General features: G+C 34.5%; 1 protein-coding gene across 3 annotated transcripts; it reads left to right on the top strand.

Moving 5' to 3' along the window:
- Positions 1 to 23: 23 nt before the first annotated feature.
- On the top strand, positions 24 to 20,596 carry LOC100313751 (TGF-beta activated kinase-like protein). Of its 3 annotated transcripts, none has more exons than XM_085504858.1 (17): positions 24 to 184; positions 3,907 to 4,017; positions 4,969 to 5,222; positions 6,155 to 6,279; positions 6,624 to 6,752; positions 7,453 to 7,510; positions 7,647 to 7,719; positions 8,277 to 8,331; positions 10,555 to 10,646; positions 11,534 to 11,666; positions 12,811 to 13,038; positions 15,255 to 15,566; positions 16,678 to 16,727; positions 17,921 to 17,980; positions 18,321 to 18,376; positions 19,335 to 19,428; positions 19,851 to 20,596. In XM_085504858.1, the coding sequence occupies exons 1-17, from the start codon at positions 116 to 118 to the stop codon at positions 19,944 to 19,946; spliced, it is 1,995 nt and encodes a 664-aa protein (XP_085360984.1). In that variant the 5' UTR covers positions 24 to 115; the 3' UTR covers positions 19,947 to 20,596. The 3 variants fall into 3 exon arrangements, with proteins under 3 accessions (XP_085360984.1, XP_085360985.1, NP_001161668.1); NM_001168196.1 differs by having other exon boundaries at positions 26 to 184; positions 10,492 to 10,646; XM_085504859.1 differs by lacking the exon at positions 12,811 to 13,038 and having other exon boundaries at positions 10,492 to 10,646.
- The last annotated feature ends 756 nt before the right edge of the window (positions 20,597 to 21,352 follow it).

The raw sequence follows: 21,352 nt of genomic DNA on the forward strand, positions 1-21,352 counted from the left end.
CAATGCGAAAGCAACGTAATTTCCGGTTTGTTGAAACAAGGAAGTACTCAGCTTCGCGAAGCGTTGATTTTTACCGTTGTTTCTTTGTCAATTTTGTTATGTAGTGGCTGATAACATGTCTACAGCAGAGGCTGCCACGCAGTTCGTGGAGGAGGTCGACTTTAGCGATCTAGACTTTCAAAAGGTGGGAAAATCTACTATTCAGTGTGCAAGGTTTTCTTATAGTTCTGTGTTGTTGACCTCAATCATGGCTGACCTGATGTGATATACTACAAACTTAATGGGGGGACGGTCGATTCGTCCCAAATCAAATTCTCCCCAGTTGTAACAAGTTTATTCTTTCCAATTTTGCTTTGTTTGTTTTTTGTATTTTAATAGATCTGTTTTAGTCTTGTAGTAGTCTCTATTGCGCTTTTGGACATTGCCTTACTTTTGTTTGTGTACGTTCTAAATAAAATATCATATCAATATTATATCAATTCTACATTTCTGAACACTCTGCCTAAACCTCTGGCACAACCACAGTTCCTTAGTAGACTAGAGTAGATGTGATGTTCTTTAATCCCCCAGGCTGCACAGCGAAATTTCATACATGTAGAACACCACTGTTTTATATCGCTGTTCATATACGTAAACGTTGTTTGAATTGTGGACTGTTAAAACTTATAAATTATATTTATTCTTTTCATTGTATTTTTATTTAACTTGTAATTGTATAGTTATTTATACTAATACGTAATTAATATGCACAAAGCATTGTTGATTTTCTGTTTAAAGTGCCTGTGAAATGGCTGCTATTTTCACGCCTAAAATTATCCATTGATACATAAATATTATTAATTTTTAGGTTTCTAAGCATGAATTATTTTTTTAAGTGAAAAAATGTGTTTTAAACTCAATCTACGGCAACTTTAATTTTGTGTATTTTAAAACGAGGCTCCTCATTAGCTTCTCATTTGCATACAGAAATTCCCCTTGTGACGTCAGAAGGGGAAGTCGCATGGCAGCTTGCATTGCCGATACGTATAAATAAGGCAAATTTCTTGTGCAGTTTTCTCGTCTTTGACTAAATTTTCACTTATGTACTTGTTCGTCGAGGAGGAATGGACCATAATGAACACATAGTATCAATTTTCGTTGCATGGGGTTGAGTTAGATGCGAAATATGTCCGTTCTGGTGTAGCTGGTCACCGTGAGCGTCACCGGCGCACGTTTGTACACTGTCGCTGGACAAAATAGGTTACTAGGCACCTAACTACACTGTTTTATTTTATCGATCGTCTGAGTAAAACTTTCAAAATTAAAATTATAGAGAACATATTTTGACATTCTAAACATTAGAGTATAGTGATCACTATAAAATAATTAAAAAAAATACAAATCACAGTTACTAAATAAATGACAGCCGTGTGGAAATAAATTGAAATTTTGTTGAAATAGGTGAATGCGTCGGGTTACGACGAGGGCAAGTGCGTTAAAAGCGGTGTTTAATTGGATAACAAAAATAATCAAGATCGACACACATACAGATAAATTAGGAGTGGATTTGAGTTAGCGTGATCCATGGCGTGATTGTCATAAATTCTTATTTCATAAATTATTACGCAGATCAAGCTGCAAGCATGGAGGTAAAAAAAGAACAGAGGTGTGAATTCGACATTCAACACCAATCACCAAACAATTCAGAAACTTTTAGCTTTCGAAAATCAAAACAATTAGCAGTGTGTAAGGGCTGTGTAATTTCCTGTTTGTCCGACGCTTCGTTTTCATGTCATTGCTACTCTTTACTAAATGGTCTCTATAAAACGATAATCAGGATCGCAAAAAAGTCAATTCATTTGAAACACTTGCCGTCTCTCTCTCTCTCTCTTCTGAAATCCGCCTCGGTGATCATGGTCCGGAATCTATCTCTTTCAAAAGTGTTGCGCCAGGTTTATGTTGTCGGCGTTTCTCTTTAAACCTAGTTGTTTTTTTCATGGACGAGGACAGTTTTTCCACAAAAAAAGAAGCTGAGGTTAAGTGGCTTTCATCCACTGATGTCGCACTTTCGGATCGATTAGAAACGTGTGAATACTTACACTATGACTATACGTTTCACTGCAACTGCCCATAACACAACATCTAAAAACTAACTCTCAAAAAAAAAAAAAAAGATGCAATTACTACATTCATGTTACAGGATCACGGCATGTGCCGAAATTTGTAATCCTTTGTATTTGCAGAGGGATTACTGACTTGGCTCATGCCAAAATCTTGTCCTCATTCGTCAATCTGTTATTTGACCCACAGATGAAAAAAAATACGCATAATAATAATAATAATAACTTTATTGCATCCTTAGAAATACAATGTTTCTATCAGTTAATAGCAATAAAGATAAGTTGTGACTAACTACTACTACAAAAAGAAAGTTAGTTATGATGATGATGATGATAATTGCTATATTGAAAATATATCCATTTGCTATTATGGTGTTTATTAAGAGTCATCATGCACATGAATGGCAAAGAAGATTTGAAAAACAATGATTTCTTTCACGTCAATGTAGCATTGCAAGAAATCTACTTGGTTGCAGCAGCACATAAATATGCGTCGATGACAGTGGTTTGCATTCATTTTATTCATTACTAGAGCATCTGACCATATACTAGTACATGTATATCTGCATTTCCTGTCATCGTCATTTTATATCACATAGTACGTTTAGTATGAATCAGCATATGTTCTCTTAAATTTGCCACCGATGGCGTGATTTCAGCTCATGTCTAGTGTTCAGGCAGCAAATCTCGGCACATGCCGAGTTTTGGTCCAAAGCATCTATCGGGACCAAGATCAACTTGCCGACTCGGCTTGACCGTTTACACACAAGTTTTGCACGTGCCAAATTGGTCCGAGTCTTGACTGTGAATGCAACTAATATCTGAGAACATTTAATTTTGTTGTTGTTGTTCTTTGGTACATGTACTGCATGTTGATGAATACATTGGTTTATTGGATTTCCAGTGAAATTATTTGAAAGTCCAACAATATAATCACACAATTAGAAACAAAAATCATGCATTGTTTGACACCAGCAGAGGATATTAGCACAGGGCTGTATAAAAAAGATACAAGTCTCCCCAATTCACAATCAATTCGTCCCAATTCACATTCGTCCCACAAGTTGATTCGTTCCAATTCACATTCGTCCCACTTCCGTTCATAGACGATAGTAGGGGAAGAGAGAGGAAAAGTTTTAATCCAGATTTAATTCTTTTGTTTCAAGTCTCATAGTTTATTTTTCCTTTCCATCACTGGAAATCGTAGTATAACCCAAGTCGGCAAAAACAAAATGGCGTAATGAACAATTACAAATGCCAGTGCATGACGTGTACGTGAACAGTTTGTTGTTTGGATTTTTTTGTGCTATTTGGTGAGTTAGTAGTGAGCTAACATTAAATCTGACGAATCGACTTTGGGACGAATTAATTGTGGGACGAATTGACCTAGAACGAATCGACTTGTCGGACGAATTAACTGGGGATGAATGAATTGTTTTTTAGCCTTGTGTATCATCCTAATAAAAGAGGAATTGACGTTATATTAAAAGAGAATCTACATTAGTAGAAGGGCATATTTGTATAACACCAACAAAAAAATTGTGGTCGGTATAGGTACTACAAAACAAACTATAGCCCAGGCTATCTTTATTTTTTTTTTTTTTGCTGATGTACTGTTAACAAATTGATTAGACACAATTTGTATGTTGTCAAATATGTAGCAAAATAAAGAAAGACACCTTAAATAATTAAATAAAAATTGCATTGCTTTGTATCTGGATCATTTAAATATGACTTGACTCGAGATTTGTCTTTTTCTTTTACATACTGATGGAGCAAATATATTACCGGTAATGTATCTTTGCAGATCGTGGGAAGGGGTAGTTTTGGCGTTGTGAGCCGGGCACAATGGAAAGACAGAACAGTTGCTGTAAAGATGATAGAAACAGAAGCAGAAATAAAAGCATTTCTTGTAGAGGTTAGTGGAATGTTGACTCACTTAATGTATAGGGATTGTGTTAGCACAAAATATGCGTCTAAGATGCAAGAATTACAATGTTTTATATCCTACGTGCAAGATATGCACAGAATCACATTTATGCTTCAAATTAATGGCATGTGTTTAGACTCACAGGAAATTTTATTAGCAGGTTATTTGCATGTAACAAAAACAATTAATAAAATTTTAGCTTTAGAAGCAAACGGCAACAAATTGAAAGCTGCTCCATGGCAATAACTTTTGCTTTTATTTTTAAAATATTTGTAGGTGCAATTAGATGTAGCAATTACGTATTTTTAATTATCACAATGACTGGGGTTCTTTTATCATATAACAGTACAATGTTAAAATGCTTATGGTGGCTAAATGGAGGCCGTAACTGTAACGCCATAAGTTATGTACAGTGTGTCGTAATTTTGCGGTATTTTATGGAGTATTTTCATCCTACCATATTAGGAAATTTGAATTCTAAATATTGAATGATTATGCACATAAGCATCCTCTAATAATAAAAACAAACATGGCTGCCATCAGGGATTGACCAAACTCCACACAAAGAAGTTTGCTGATTCTGTTCTAAACTTTCCTATGATGTATCCTTGGAAGGAAAAGATGTATATTAATAAGGTTATTACGAGAATACCTCAAAGTATGGATTCAGGCAGTACGCCACACATCGATCTCCACTGCGCCTCAATCGATACTCAAGCTGTACTGTCTTCATGCATACTTTGAGTTATTTTCATAATAACCTCATAATATGTGGAGAAAAAAATTAACGTATTTATTTTGGACTACATGTATTTTAGGACAATTCACATGTTGGCAAGGCCAGATGCTATTGAAGAGTAATCTTCTTCTTCTTATCACTGAAATAAAACACTAAATCCCACTACCGACAATACTTATAGTACCTATTTTAATCCACAGGTTCGACAGTTATCACGCGTGAATCACCCCAATATAGTAAAAGTATATGGAGCATGTACCAGTAAACCTGTATGTCTGGTTATGGAGTACGCTGATGGTGGTTCTCTGTATAACGTATTACATGGCAGTCCACCTATTCCACAATTTACAGCTGCTCATGCAATGAGTTGGGCTTTACAATGTGCTAAGGGTGTGGCTTATTTACATGCTATGAAACCTAAATCACTTATACACAGAGATCTCAAACCAGCAAAGTAAGTAATGCATTATGTATAAAAGTTGTTCAGAATCCTGATACATGTTACCGTACTGTGGTTACACATGTATCTGTACATTTCAGATCTTGTCATTTGCTGCAACATTTTCTCAGTGCCCATGATGTTTCTGTTTCACCCAGTACAGTAAATTGATCAAACGTTTATCTCTTTTCCTGTTTTTTATAATAATAATAATAATATTTTTATTAGCCTTTGGAGCGGCAAACAAAGAGAAGAAAACAACCAAATCATACATATTTGAAAAAGGAAAGAAGAAAAATCACATTAAATTCAAACTTTCTTTTCTATACTTATACATATACTTTACTTATACATAAATAATATTTATATATAAATAATTCCATGCCACAGCAATGTAAATAGAGCTGTGTGCTAAGTGAAGCCTCTTCATGCATGAACACAATATATACAGATAGTACTTTATTACCACGGTAAAGTATTTTTTACAGTCCAATTTTTGGCATATATATGATAATAATAATTTAGTTAGAGAAAACAACTTAAAAGTCAGCAAAAAATGTCACAAGTTTTCATTCATCTGTGTAATAAATTGAGTGGTAAAATGAACTTGAATAAATATAATTTTATGTAATTGTAGTATTCTTTAAACATGGAATTATCAACATCTGAGAAAACACTAGGGTGTGAAACATGATGTGAAAATTGAGCCTGGTAGTTAAACTTCAGTGATACATAAAAACCAGGGCCAAGACATCTTGGGTGCGTCAAATGACTTAAACTAAAACTGACTAGGACGTTTCTAGAAAGCAATCTACCCCATAGTTAGTGTCAATCACTGACCGAGTTCAATTCAAAGTTACTAGTAGTCCTGTTGTAGCATTCATTATTATAATGAAATGAATAAGTCCCTATTCATATTCAATATTCAGGAAAGTGTTTTTGTTCAGTCTATTACTAGTTGCGGGTGGTACAACATTAAAAATTTGTGATTTTGGTACGGCATGTGATATCCAGACGTACATGACTAACAATAAAGGCAGTGCAGCGTGGATGGCACCGGAAGTGTTTGAAGGTAATATTGAAATAATTCCACATGTTGTTTACATACATGTAACATACATGAAGCCTCGGAGACAACCAGATTTGTGAATATAACTTAGATTCAAAGAGTATGTTATTCTAGTGTGTGAACAATTGTCATTAAATAATAGATACTAAAATGTAAATACAATTATTTTCAACAAAAACAATTAAATTTGCCATCCCAATCTGCTGAAGTGCAGACTATTAACAGAACTATTTTTGATGGAAAGAGGGAACTGGTAGTAAAAAAATTAATGATGTCACACTTTCTTGTCCATTCAGGAGTAATGGCAATACAAATAACCTACAAATATTGTTTATTGATATTTTCAGGTAGTTACTACAGTGAAAAATGTGATGTGTTTAGCTGGGGTATAATTCTATGGGAAGTGTTATCACGGAGGAAACCATTTGATGAAATAGGGGGTCCAGCATTCAGAATTATGTGGGCAGTTCATAATGGTAAGTTGTACATGTATACATATCCGGGCATTTTCGCCAGTGAAAACAAAGGCTAATAACTCTCACAAAAACTGTACTTTGAGATAGTTGTTGAGAGTCCCCTGAACAGGATAACAAGATTACCCCTACATGTACAACATATATAAATTTAGTTGCTCAGGATTATTTAAAAGTTGACTTCAGCTGTTTTCATCGGCCCTTCGACCGGCGTTCCACAGCAGCTCAAGCAGAGCTCAGGCAAATTATTACCTGTAATTGTCAAGCATTGCCATGGTTTCCTAATGAATATACAGTACAGCTTGTGCACAACCTGTAATTACTTTCACATCACACCACACATTAGTTCATCAGGGTAGCGTATTTATGCATATTTAGCTATTTTGCATCACCCATTGATGTGATTTAAATGTCGCATTAAATGTCATCAATAATTTCAACTTAATCTTTGTAGTATTTACCTAATAAGAAGCATATTTAGATAGATGTACAATTTAGATATGTAGAAGTTTTGAAAGTAAGCTAAGCTAGTTTCAAGCTAGATTAACATTTAACTGAACATCAGATTAACATTTGATGAATTATACTAAAGAATTTGTTTTGATCTAAATTGTTGACAAAATAATCATTTCATGAAAGGTGACTACAGATGAAATTGTTGAAACATACTAGTATTCTTATTTTTGATTGGTATTTTCTTTAGGTACCAGACCCCCTCTGTTAAAGAATCTGCCAAAACCCATAGAAGTTCTGATGTCACGGTGAGTCCACATATACTGCAACCAGACAAAGCATAGTCATAAACAGTCTGTTGTCAGTACATATTGTCATCTCTCATGTCCAATATGGTGCTGGTCACTATACGATAAACATTCAGTAATTTTGTTCATCCAACAGATGCTGGGCTAAAGATCCTGCTAGGCGGCCATCCATGGGTGAAGTGGAGTATGTTATGTCAAGTCTTATGCCGGTAAGTATGTGCATGTAAAATTATCTTCAGGAGCATAGTTTTTTTTGCCATTCCTGATTCTGGGTCAACCTCTTTTCCTAGACTCAATGGTGAGGTAAAATCCACTGTACCCTGGGTGAATGTGCCACAGACATGAGGGGGAGGTCAAATCCACTGTACCCTGGGTGAGTGTGTCACAGACTCAATGGGGAGGTCAGATCCACTGTACCCTGGGTGAGTGTGTCACAGACTCAATGGGGAGGTCAAATCCACTGTACCCTGGGTGAGTGTGTCATAGACTCAATGGGGAGGTCAAATCCACTGTACCCTGGATGAGTGTGTCACAGACTTGATGGGAAGGTCAAATCCACTGTGCCCTGCGTAAGTGTGCCACAGACTTAATGGGGAGGTCAAATCTACAAGATTGCTTCACAAATAGATACAACTTTGTGGTAGCTAATGCACTAGTGTTTGCAATGGTTTCTGTAGTAGATGTAGTGATCACCTGTAAAAGGCAGAGTGAAGGTACTATGACCTTTCTTATGTGTGTACTGATAGTTAATTGATTTTGCCTGCAGTATTTTAAAGGTGCTGATGAACCTCTGGTTTATCCACAAGAAAAAATTGAAGTAGGTAAGTGAACATTTTTAACATGTAGTGTTCGATTATATACAGGTTACAGCATGGATTCAGCTCCACTATATTGTATTGGTAAATTGCATTCCTCTGTAGATCAAATGAGTTACTTGGTGGTGTACAATTAATAGACCATTTCCCGTTCTGTTCACTGCGAGATCCTACATGAAACCAAACATAAAAACAGAATAAATAAACGTCTTAGCATCGTAGTGGTATCAGAACATTGCATGAGATTTGTCAAATGGGGTTGTTTAATAATGTGATATTTGCATTTGATGATGGTCGGTTTTGATGAAGTAAGGGTATATATATTACTCTGAAAGATCAACATTTCCATATACATGTATGAGCTGTAGCAAAAGAAATTAAAAAATGAAATCATTTGTTTTTTGCGGCAGACATTTGGTCAACATCTTTCATGCAATACACAAGATCTCACAGTGAATGGAAAATCGCAATCTACACATTGCAGAAATTGAGGAGACAAATTTCTTTCATTATGCCCTGTATGTGTCTAGACTATGCCTATCATATATCACTGTTTTGATGAAGTACATGTAAAAGAAAGTTGCTCACATCGATATTCCTTGGATCTATAGTAGTCTTGTCAATGAAGAAACGTGTTTGAGAGATGTTCTATATTTTTTTGTAATGACAAATACGCAATCAATCATAATTTCTCTCACACTACGCTGTTTTTATGCCACAGAAGCACTCCATTGCAAGAGAATGTGATAATTATTATTATTAAATGTAATGAATTCACCATTGATTTGCTTGTCTGTTCTCACTATGTGTATTTGTGTACAGGAGCTTATTAAGAAGCTGAGAGTAATTTAATTGATTGGCACACTCCTAATGGCATGGTATCACCACGGTTACTAAAAAAGACGATTAGGAAACAAACCATGTTCTTTTCATTGGATTCGTGTCGCGGGTAAACATTTGAAACAAAAGACGTACTAATCTGTGATAAAGATAGGCTAATCATTAACATAAAATGTAGACAGGAAATCGCGCAAATATGTCATTTTTCCCAGAGTTCATTGCAATCAACAACTGCACGCCATTTTATTGTTTATCTGTGTCGATGCTTTAAGTTACTAAAGTGTAAGTTGTTCCAGTGAATCCTGACAAAACCTGTCGCTCAGTTTAAACTCAAAACAAATTTGCCAGTCTTGTATGGCATTTTCATTTCTAAAGAACAAGATCAGCAGAAAACTGAAATAAAAAACCAACATCACATGATCAGAAAAAAAATGTCAATGAAACCATACAAATGTTTATATTTCAGCCATGCGAAAGTTTTAATGAGGAGCCGTGATACCACATACACTTTGTTGGAAATAAACAAAATATGCAATAAGATAACTGAAACGACCCACCCATGCTCTACAAAATGCATGTTAGCACACCAAATATGCAACAATAGGCAGTTCCAATGAAATTAAGAATGGTTAAAAAGGGTTCGAAAAAGTGATCTGGCGAAGAGACTGCTAGAAAGTTGTACCGAGAGTTCAAAATATGTTGCTTTGACTAAAACCTTATTTAACGGCACCTGAAAATTGCAACAAGGACAGACAAGAACAATTAAACAGGCATTTTATGAAACTGGCGGAAAATGTTGAATTCATTTTCAACGATATCTACGGTGTCTACAAAAATGTGTAAAGACTTTAAACAAAATGGCTGATACGGTGACGCAAAAGCACAACGATAACATTTACTCTAATAAGCCCCCGAATCGCATACAACCGTCATAAGTACGCACAGTAGTATACTAAAAATTCATTTGATAGTATTTTTTATAATAAAAATGTATTTTAAAATATTGACTTAGGGGTTAGAATTTTTGTCACTTTTTCTTCCGAAACCCAAGATCACTTTCACGAAAACAGTGAAAACGATAAACGACGATTCTCGATTCTGAATGTTATCACAGTCACAAAGAGTACTCATTCGAAAATTGATCGACACAAAAAAGAAACAAAATGGTGGGCCTTGAAATCTCAAGCGATAGTGGGTGTACACAGCGTACGTGACACGCATCCTTGAGGGATTAGGCAGATTCACACCTTTTAACAATAGCATTTCCTAACCGCCTTTTTTAGTAACCGTGGTATCACTGTTCTCACTATGTGTATTTGTGTACAGGAGCTTATAAAGAAGCTGAGAGTAATTTAATTGATTGGCACACCCCTATAACTAACTTATTAGAGTCAACGACTGGTACAACAGGTTCTAAAGCTAGTACATTATCAGACACAGTCATAAGGAAAATGCCATCCACATCTGTAGGACATTCCAAAGTAAGTCACTCAGTAAATGCTTGTATCAGCAGTGTGCTAGTAACTGTTATAATATGTAGATTTTTATGTGTACATTGAATGTTTGTTTCAAAAACATCCAACTCTACTGCCATCGAACATAACAAGCAGAGCTATAGGTATGAGATACCATAATTGTCTGTTGCAGTTAAGCATCCAGCATAAATTTTTTCAATCGACTTTTTGTAAACCACTAAGTCTATTGCTTTAACATTTTATACATACGTACCTTAGATGAACCTCTACAATATTTGATCATTTTGTAACAATGTTCTCTATTTTTAATGAATATATTTTTTGTAATGTTCTTAAAAACTTGCACTTGATTTGGTTTGATAGTTGGTATAAATGAAGCTGTATTGACCTCTGTTAGATTTGAACATTTAGCGAAGATATTTTGAATTCTCTAATTTCTGTGAATATTTCTATCATTTTTGGTGAAATGCTTTTTTCGGTTTCTTCTTAAAAACCTCTACTCAGATTGCTTTTATACTAAGTATATAAGTACCTTGGGCAGACCTCCTGGAAATTAGTTCATTTCATGAAATTGGGGGAACACTACTAATTGACAGACCAGAGTTGGTGAATACACCACTTTGGGTACTAAAGGTAATAAACTTATCAGTGATAAATTCTAAACATGGGAGTTGAGACACTTAAAAAGAATGTAAACAAAGCCAAGTTTATTTGTTTCTTCACTTTGATGTTTATATAACTATGCATGCAATTGTAATTAAACAGCAGACCTATTTCAACCATATTAAATTCACATCACTGTATTCAAAATCATCATACTTGTCCACTTTCGATCCAGCTTTAATTCTGAGCATGGAACTAATAAAAAATTATTATGACTTTGTAATTTGCAGTACTTCACGCAGCCAGGACCTGCAGGCATTGTTCGCAGAGACAGCTCAAAAGCAAAGCATGAATATGACAAGAAAAGGCATTCTGCAGATTTGTTAGAAATCATGTCACAAACATCGCAGTCTCAACAAACAAGTAAGTCACCACTTAGCTTTATATCAATAAAGGTTGCATTGACATTGCTGGGAGTCTTAGTCATGACAGTACTATAGAAATACACTATGGGAAATACAATATTTTCCACTCACTGTGAGATTCTGCATTATACATGAAATCAAATTTAACAACGGGACATGCATAGGGCATACTGATGTTAAAACATATTGTGGGATTCAACAAACGAAAAACTACCTTTGGGTCATTTCCACACTTGAAAATTGAACACTTAAATTCTCGCATTTAAAATCAAAGTTATCTATCGTATTTGACATTATTATACCTCAGCCAACAGCCAATCAGATTCGCACATTACAGGTAGACATATTCAAACGTCTACCTCCGTTGGGGTACCTTCTTTCTGATTCACGCTTATAACTTGTTAAGAGAGCACGATACACTGCAATATTCATGAAATAATTTCTTTGCCAGGTTTGCTTTTTATTTATTGTTATTGTCTTATTAGAGAGAAAACTAGGGTTTTGTAGAAATTTCGTGAGCTTTATACGTGCTTTCAAACATTCAATCTGAGAGTCTTGGACTTTGCCATGTAATGATACCGCTTGGTTTGATTTTTTTTACATATTTTGTGTATTTTAACAGTATACCAACTTATGATGTACAGTGTATTTGTTAAGAGAGTATGGTGTTGACATAAACTTGTACCCATACATTGTGCACCTCTGTGTGCAGCTCGTTTCAGTATTCAAATGTAAACTGGAATGCAGTGTGGTCTATAGCTGCACACACGGTGGCGCTGGGTATGTTTGTAAAAATTATTTTTCTGTCAGCCGGAAGCTGCTGAAATTAGGTTTATGAACACAACCAAGAAAGTAGAAAGACATCCATGATAAAACTCAATGGAATTCAATCACTGCTCTTTCAACTCGTATATTTGTGTTATTACCGGTACATGCATTCATCTTCATGAGTGTGACCTGGAAGATTGCCATGATTGAGTGCCACATTTCTGTTTTAAGATTTATTCGGTATATAATGTTCATCCCAACAGTCCACCTTCGTTGGGGTGAACATTTGTATATAAATATCAAACCCTTATATTGTTTATGGTAGCCATGTTTTCAGGCTGTATGTATTACTAATATTTTTGCTTATATGACAGGACCATCTGTGCAAACACATCGTAGATGTCGTTCTCATGGCTATATTCCACCGCAAACCTTTACTTACAGTAATACATTACCAGCCAGCAACTACCAAGAACCATCACATGATCTTGCACATGCTCAGTCTTTCACCCTCATTAATATTCATGAGCCTCTGACTGGTTACCATAGCAACTTCACTAACACTGCTACTCTTCCACTCTATAAACGTAAAAGGCGGACAGGTGATGTGTTTCTTGCTTGCTAATAATACTAAACTTTTCTCTGCAATGCCATTGGACAATATTTTTGGCAATATTTCAAATTTTCTCGCTTTTACTCAAACCTATTACTGACTCCAAACATAGAAAACAAGATGCAACCAGACAAAAAAAATGTAAAAAAATTAATCATTTTGGTAACAGAACTAAGTTAAAGTAAACTTTCTCAATTTAGGAAAACTGTTTATTAACAAAGATAATTATGTTGAACAATTTTATCAGTAGTTTGTATCATTATACCGGTACGTGATTGAACAAATCTTGAATTCAACTTTTGCAACTAAAATTCACTTATATCAATCCATTTATCAACATTTAGTGATTCTATCAACCAGTCTTAACTGGACTAAACCACTGTCAGTTCAATCAACCAGTATTCCTGCATGTACAAGGTGGTTATAAGTTTAACAATTTTTCGATCCACTAAATATTAAATATGCAATGTATTACTAATATTATTTACCTATAAAAGTTCAAAAACATGGCATCCTACCCCTCAAATTGTTTAGACGTCACCCTTCAAGTAATCTGTTCATGTCTTCTTAGCTTGAAAATATTGAAGAACCTATGCATAATGATGAAATTTCTCTAAATATGATGACAAGGTCTACATGGGCATTGTGAGAACAGTTGTGTATTATATCATCAAGTTGTTTTTTAACATCTGTGCATTTTTTGCACATCTCATCTGCATGAATTAATCATTAGTTGTAATTTACATGATAAGTAATATTAGAAAAAAATCTTATGTATTGTCTAGTGTTTGTGTATCTAATATCAACATGTAATTTGTCAGTTTGTTTTGTACCGTGTTTGACTCTGGTGATTCAAGGCTACTAAGCCTAGATATATGTACTTCTGTGTTGTCAATTCTGATTGCATAGTTAGGGAGGATAAATGCGTATAACCTCTAGTTTACTGCTGTGTATGTTGTACGCTGCAATGTGAAACTTATAAATATCTTTAAATTGAACACCATTTAAACAAAACCAGAAATCGTGTTCCAAAATTGGTTCTGATAAAATTAGTTCGGCAGTAAAGTAAAGATGTGAATTAACATTTGCATATATGACACACCCACTCTTGTGCTACATTACCGATGTCTAAGCACTGTATGCACATGTGACAAAAAAAGTAATTTATCATTTGGTGTTTAGAAGATTCACCAATAGCAGAGACAATAAGTGGCACATGGTTTCATAAATTTGCAGTATACAACATACATACTATTCTAAGTGAATGTCCACATCATCATATCTGAGACTAATATCATCATTTCATGTGCTCATTGGTGTCTGTTATAATGCCATACTATTAGTACCCTCAACTCTGGTTTTGTACTGGTTGGGATTGTGTAATTCAATATCTCGCCTAAACTGGAATATCTATAGTCCTCTTGCTATATAGGTTTACCTTTGTTGCAGTAATAAACATTCTTTGTTATAAGTGAATCATTGACTGGTGGGTCAAATAGACAAAATAATTACAGGAAAACTGAAAAAAAAGCATTCCATACATGTACTAAATACATACTCTAAATAGAATGTATTACCAGTGATATTTTTGTATCAATCCGTAATATAGACGAGTTCATTGTTAACCTTAGATACATGTCATGTGAGTGGCACTGCTGTGCACTACAAGGCATGTCTAACGTGTGATCCAAAACAAAATGCAGTTATCACTTCAAAATAATTAAAAATCCCGTTACATTCACATGTGATAGACGCAAGAGATACTGTGTGAAGGCAGTTGTTACACGACTATATTGAATTCAATGCATGCATAATGTATTATTATAATGAGTGACCAAGGAAAGTACCCTAGTGTGACTACCTGGAAGTGAGTGTTTTGTAGAACTGAGGTCATTACACAATACATGTACTTATTTATTATTCTAAACAAAAAAAAATAAGGCTTGGACATGATACTCTTCTTGAAAGCTTCAAAAGTTTGGTGGAACGCATGACTTTTTTTAGAACAATCTGTACACTGTGTTTAAGAATGTGATAATGTGGATATTCTCCCTGTTGTAGCATATATATATCAAGCATGTCTCAAGTCAACATTAGCAGTCTTTTCCACAATCTTTTCAGTTTCAGGGAATAATTTCCAAATATACATATTTGCACCTGTCTCTTGTTTGAACATATAATGTGACAATGAGTATCTTTTTACAGGTACATTTGTACCAGGTCATCGTCGAAGTAATTCCCATGGCAACATCCCTCCACAGACGTATACCAGCACTACTGATATAGCAGCCGCTAGTGTAGCGACTCCACCCAATGATGTCACTGCACCACCATTATTACAGCATACTGTCAGCACACCGGCTGAATTTGGTAGTAATCACAGTATTAGCAGTAATGACAGTATTGGGTCGTCAGCTAGTGGCACTGTACCGTTACATCATGTCAGTACTGCACCTGCCAGCTTAGTGGAACAAATGAAGGGTCGCAGTGTATCCTGGGAACCTCCAAGTAATCGGGGTATGTTGATAAGTTTTAGTTCTAACTGTGGCTCATTTAATTTGAAAATTATATTTTGTCATGAAATACCCTTGGCATCCATAAATCCTGAAATACATGGTCGTTTTAAATTCAGAAATACACATTAAACTGCAGTTGATTGACAATGCTAAAGAGGACCGCGAGGGTTTCAAGTAATAAAACATAAATTTGGTGTACATTGCCAATTACTAACATTAATAGTAAATGTTTTGGTAGTTGTGGATATGATATTAATATTATTAATATCATGATCCCCTTCATATATTGTCTGAAAATTTTCAACAACAGTGCAGTGACTAGAAATGCCACCCATCCTCATAACTGAATCGATAAGAAATGCTCTAGAATTAGTGGCTATTTAAGGGAAACCTCTGACACAAATATGCCATGATTAATGCATTCAGTATAAGTCAACACATTATATATATATATAAATAAATTACTTTCAGTAAAGAGTCTAATCTAAGATTATAGTTGTAAAACTTGATTGCTGAACTTGTTTCTTAGTCTACCAGAAACCTGTCATTTCACTTTTGAAAAAAACACTATATATAAGTGTGATTATGAGTTGAATACAGGGGGTACCCTAAGACAGAGTTGCAACTAATTTGCATATCTTTTGCATACATTAACATGTACTTTGCATAATGAGATACCAATAATATTTTGCAGTATTTTTTACTTGTATTTTTTATTTGTAATTAATGACTACTTTACAGAGTACAATGTAGGTATTCTTTACAAAATACTACAATTTCTGTTTTGTTTTCTTGCCCACAATTCTTCTCTGTCGAAATCAAAAAATGTAGCTAGTACACCTTCTAATGGAATAATTGCAACTGTTATAAAAGTATCCTGAGGGGAACCCACTTTGAATAAATGATAGAATGATAATGTAGATATGCGAGGCATATTGAATTAAAGACAACACAACATAACATAAAATTCACATTATGGGCATCAAGTATTTGTAATAATTTTAGGTGATGTATATATTAATGTTGTGTGTTTGTAGTGTATTTTTTAGTAGACTTTAGGCTTGGAATAAATAATTTATACTAATAATTTGACATATTTGTATTTGTTATAGCTGAGGAGTATATTCCAATGGCATACCTGACACTAGATCACCATCTACAGGTGGGTAGGTACACATATTGCAGACTGCTCACACAAAATAAATTGGTTTCTTTTGTTAGTGCTTTGCATAGAGAATGTATTTGGGCCAACGTGATGCTGATACACAAAGTCACCATTTACTATAATTGTAGCTATCTCACAAAAAATGTGAACACCTAATTTGTATCCATTATTACCTAAGAATTGACAAAGCTTGTATTTCCCCCAAAGTACTAGTACTTGATGTCTCTGAGTGGAACTTCTTTGTAGTAATCACGTCTTGACCTAAATATGATTTTAACACAACAGTATATATAGTCATAGTAGTAATAATAATTCATAGCACACACATGGAAATACAGAATATGAAAATATTGTATTTATGTAAATTATTAAGTATCAACTTTGAATCATGCTGTTTTCGGTCATATGTTGCCCACTCAACACTCCTATGGATCCTGCTCTAGCAAAATTAGGTGGACATGCATTGATTCGCACAGTTTTGAATCAAACAGGAGAATCACGAATCAATAAGTGCCAAATCCTTGACTTATCTATAAAAAATATCCATTACTCTATTCAAATTTGCTGTAATTTGATTAAAATATCGTCTGAGAGGAATCAAGGTTAGGTTATTGCTGGTACATGTATATGCATTCACATTCAGTGTATTGTGTCTGATGCATCCACCTCATTCTGCTTTAATAGCAGAATTCATTACAGGGCTGAGTGAGAAGCTGAAATAAATAACGCCTGATGTGAATATGCTGTGGATCAACGACTAAGGCATATTTACACTTGCATACTTTCTAGAAATTGACTGGAAATCTGACCTTGATATTTGTATTTGGTCTATTAGTCTCATAGAAGCACATGTAAACCAACAGTTGGATTGCTTACTGACCTATTATGTACATGTATGGGTATAGACTCACCTCTGTCATTTACCATAGGTGTATGCAGTACTAATAAAGCAAATACAGTTAATCTAATTAATCTAATACGAAGTTTTGCTAAGAGTCGGCCGCCGGCCATATGGCCTGCTATAAGCCCAATTTGGCTGTCTACTCTCTGCTCTCTCGGCCGTGCTGCAGCGTTTTGCATTGCTGAGAGCATTTCATATATTTTTTGGCCTGTTGTTAAAGGATGATGGCCTGCTATTAAATGCATTTGTGAAAGCCCTGATCTAATCATAATATGTTCTGAATTTTCAGCCATTGCCACCGTGTACATCATCTGAACAATCCATGGAAGTATTTGACTTGCATTGCAAGGTAAGAACAGAATAAATGAATTGATAAAATGTGTTGCGAGGTCGCTGCTGGATTAGACAAACAGAATATGTTGCTTCATATGTTATAATGAACTGTGATTCTTGAATGAAGATGCGTATACTGAAAGGAAACAGCTTTTAGCATTATGTCACAGACACATACCACTGTGGATGTGAATAATAATAATAATAATAATAATAATAATGAGTATTTATATTGCGCTTAACCTAAATTAGCTCTAAGCGCATATTGCAGTCACACATGAATGAATATTGTATGAATGTAATGTATTGTTATCATGTGCAGTTTTCATAGTGTATATAATGGTCTTTGTTTCCAGATGGCACATGAGTATCTAAGAGTACAGACAGAGTTGGCATTACTGCATCAGAGAAAGTATGTTATCATTTTGTTATACAAGTATACCATAATAGTGCTACTAAGCATTACTGGTACTTACAATTAAGATTCTGAAAATTTATTCAAGTGTCTGAAATGTTAACACACAAATATGCATCCAAAAACAACAATTGTGTCTAATATGTCATTGTCTTACGTATCGTTTGTGTGACCTCGACGTAATTAGGGAGATTACAGGCTTGACTTCCTTGGTTAGCTGCACACTCAGAAGTGAAAAAAAAGAGTACATTTTGCCAATTTGCGAGGCAATCATAGTTTCAAAGAGTGGCATCCAATCAAAGGTGCTGTAAAACAGTCAGCCCTGTGTCCTGTCCTCAGTAATCATTAAAAATTACAGTATCTTTGTCACAACAGGCTTTGTATTTATCGCTGGATGACTGAAATTTACCTCAAAGAGTGAGTCCTGTGGAATGAATAAACAAAATTATTGGAAGAATGCAGAAAACTTTCCATCTAAAACGCATAAAATATCACATTGATAGTTCAAATTAATGACAAGCATTCATGCACAATGTATGTGTTATCTAACATTAGTCATACGTTAACACAAACAACTCTTAGTGATTTTCTAGTTGTTTGAGCAAATGGTAACAAAACAAAAGACGCTCCATTTGAGAACTTTCCTTTGTTTCTTACATATTACTAAAGTGCATGGCAGAAATTGATTCCCATGCTTATCCCATCACTGAACTCAAATGAATACACAGTCACAAATCTTGTAAGATTTTTTTTGCCATTTGCATTATCATTATTTATCAACTGATCACATGCTCGTTGCTAACCAGTAACACTGACTGTCTTTTACCGTACTTGAGAAGCATCAAAACAGATGAACTGTAGACGGCAAGTTGCTTTGACCAGACTTGGTTACCACCAGATAGGCCTTGTCATTAAATCGTCTGTTAATCAAATAGTGTTATTTTGTTGTCATTAGACGTGAATTGGCAAATGAATTAGATCAAGACTGGAAGGATCAGCAGAATAGTTCTAAAATACTAGAAGACTATACAATGCTGATGGAAGAAAGGGTGAGTACTCTTACCAACAATTGTAACTTTTTAAATAATTTTTTGTGACAACTTTTTGGTGCATCATTTTCCTTATATTTCTATAACTTTGTTGATTATTTCAAACCAAATGGACATAATTTTCTATTGCTAAAGATCTTGATAACAATTTCGGAAAAAAATACAATTTTTCTTTGTTTTTGTGAAAGATGACAAAAGTTGATTTGGGTTGATGTTTGAAAAATATCGCCTCAAACTCTGGTGGAGATAGTGAAAACAATCTTTATTCATTGTGTAAAACATAACATATATTTGACCCTGTCTGTAATCAATTTATAGTACCATCAATAGACACTCACTTACTTTACTTACCTAAACATGCACACGGAAATACACACATCTTATGTTTCTCTAAGTAACTTGCTTTTGATATTTTCACTTAGGAAAGTCTTCTGAAAATCCACAAAGATGTGAAGGGTCAGTTGGATGAAACAAGACAACAGCAGCAAAGACGACCAGGTTCACTTGTTAGAAGATAATCTCAAATAGAAAAGTGTGATCTCCTTTGTCCTTTTTTTCCTAACCTCATTAGACATGTGAATATTCAATTTTATTCCTACCTGATTTTACTCCTTCTGGATTTTACAGTTATTGAGAATTTGGCGTTATCTCAAGTATTAGAATGTTTTCTACTAATGAGAACAATTGTATCATCTACTAATGTGTTACTTTTGGTCTTTTGTTACCTAGTTAACTATATGTGAATGAATGAAACATTCACGATTTTGAACACCACAGAATGAGAATTACTTGTGAAGCTTTATCTGTATTCACCTTAGAATATACACTCAAGAATTACAGTCACTTGAAGTCTGTATTTCCAGAAATTTGTCATGAATTTCTCTGTCCCTGCCACCTGCCTTTCCATCTAAATGAGTACAGTGCTCTGTATCTACTTGATGTTCATTCTGTTACCTACAAACGTCATATACATCATTTTTATTGTTTTTTTTAATAAATATGATGGATGAAATCATGTCATGAAACATGGTTAAATTAGTGGTTTTGCCTACGTCAATATTTGACGTTTTGTAATGAATGTAAATTAGCCTTACCGGTATATCAGTATTGTATGTAGTACCATATGTAATCTAGTGAATAGTGAACAAGAATAAACGAACAGTTATTACTTCTGTATTCTTTATTTCTTTTTTACATCCAATGAAATGATAGGATTGCCAACTATAAATTTGAAGGACAACATGTCTAGAGTATGAAACAGCCTATGGGCATTTTGGGAAATGCTGGCGAGCTGAGAGGTTTGAATTCGGTAATGTAGAATCGGCAAAACAGTCGCTAGCGGTACTATAAAATGAGGGTAGGGGGAACATAAATCCTCATATAATTCCTTCTAATTACTCTATCTTAAAAACCTATATACCATTGTGAAGCTATATTGATAGCCTTTTAGACTTTGTAAGTTATGTGTTTATAGGTCAGAGGCAAAGGTCAGCAGAGGTCAAATGATCACGTGACCAATAGTATGTTTTCACCGTATAGTATATTCATGGTTCGCTTGAAAGATATTGATCAAACTATGCTTAGTAAAATACCGTTTTATTTAAATAATTACAGTTTTTGTTTGACCATAGAGTCAGGTTGGTAAATCAATATGTTGATAGCAACATTTTATTGTGCATTCTTCTTGAAAAGTCCTTGTACTTTCTATACATCTGCAATAGATTTGCACACAATTTTGCTTTTTTAGCTTATCATATGAGTGATCGTCTGTCGTCCGTGTCAATGTTTTACTTTTTCGACTTCTTCTTGAAAACTACAAGTCTGAATGCTTTGATACTTGGTGTATATGTACCTTGGGTAAATCTCTCTCAGATTTGTTCATTTCATGATCATATCTTCAATTCTCTAATTTTGGTGAATATTT

Source organism: Saccoglossus kowalevskii, chromosome 11 (assembly GCF_978046115.1).
Source record: "Saccoglossus kowalevskii chromosome 11, keSacKowa6.1, whole genome shotgun sequence".
In the NCBI taxonomy this organism is placed as follows: Eukaryota; Metazoa; Hemichordata; class Enteropneusta; family Harrimaniidae; genus Saccoglossus; species Saccoglossus kowalevskii.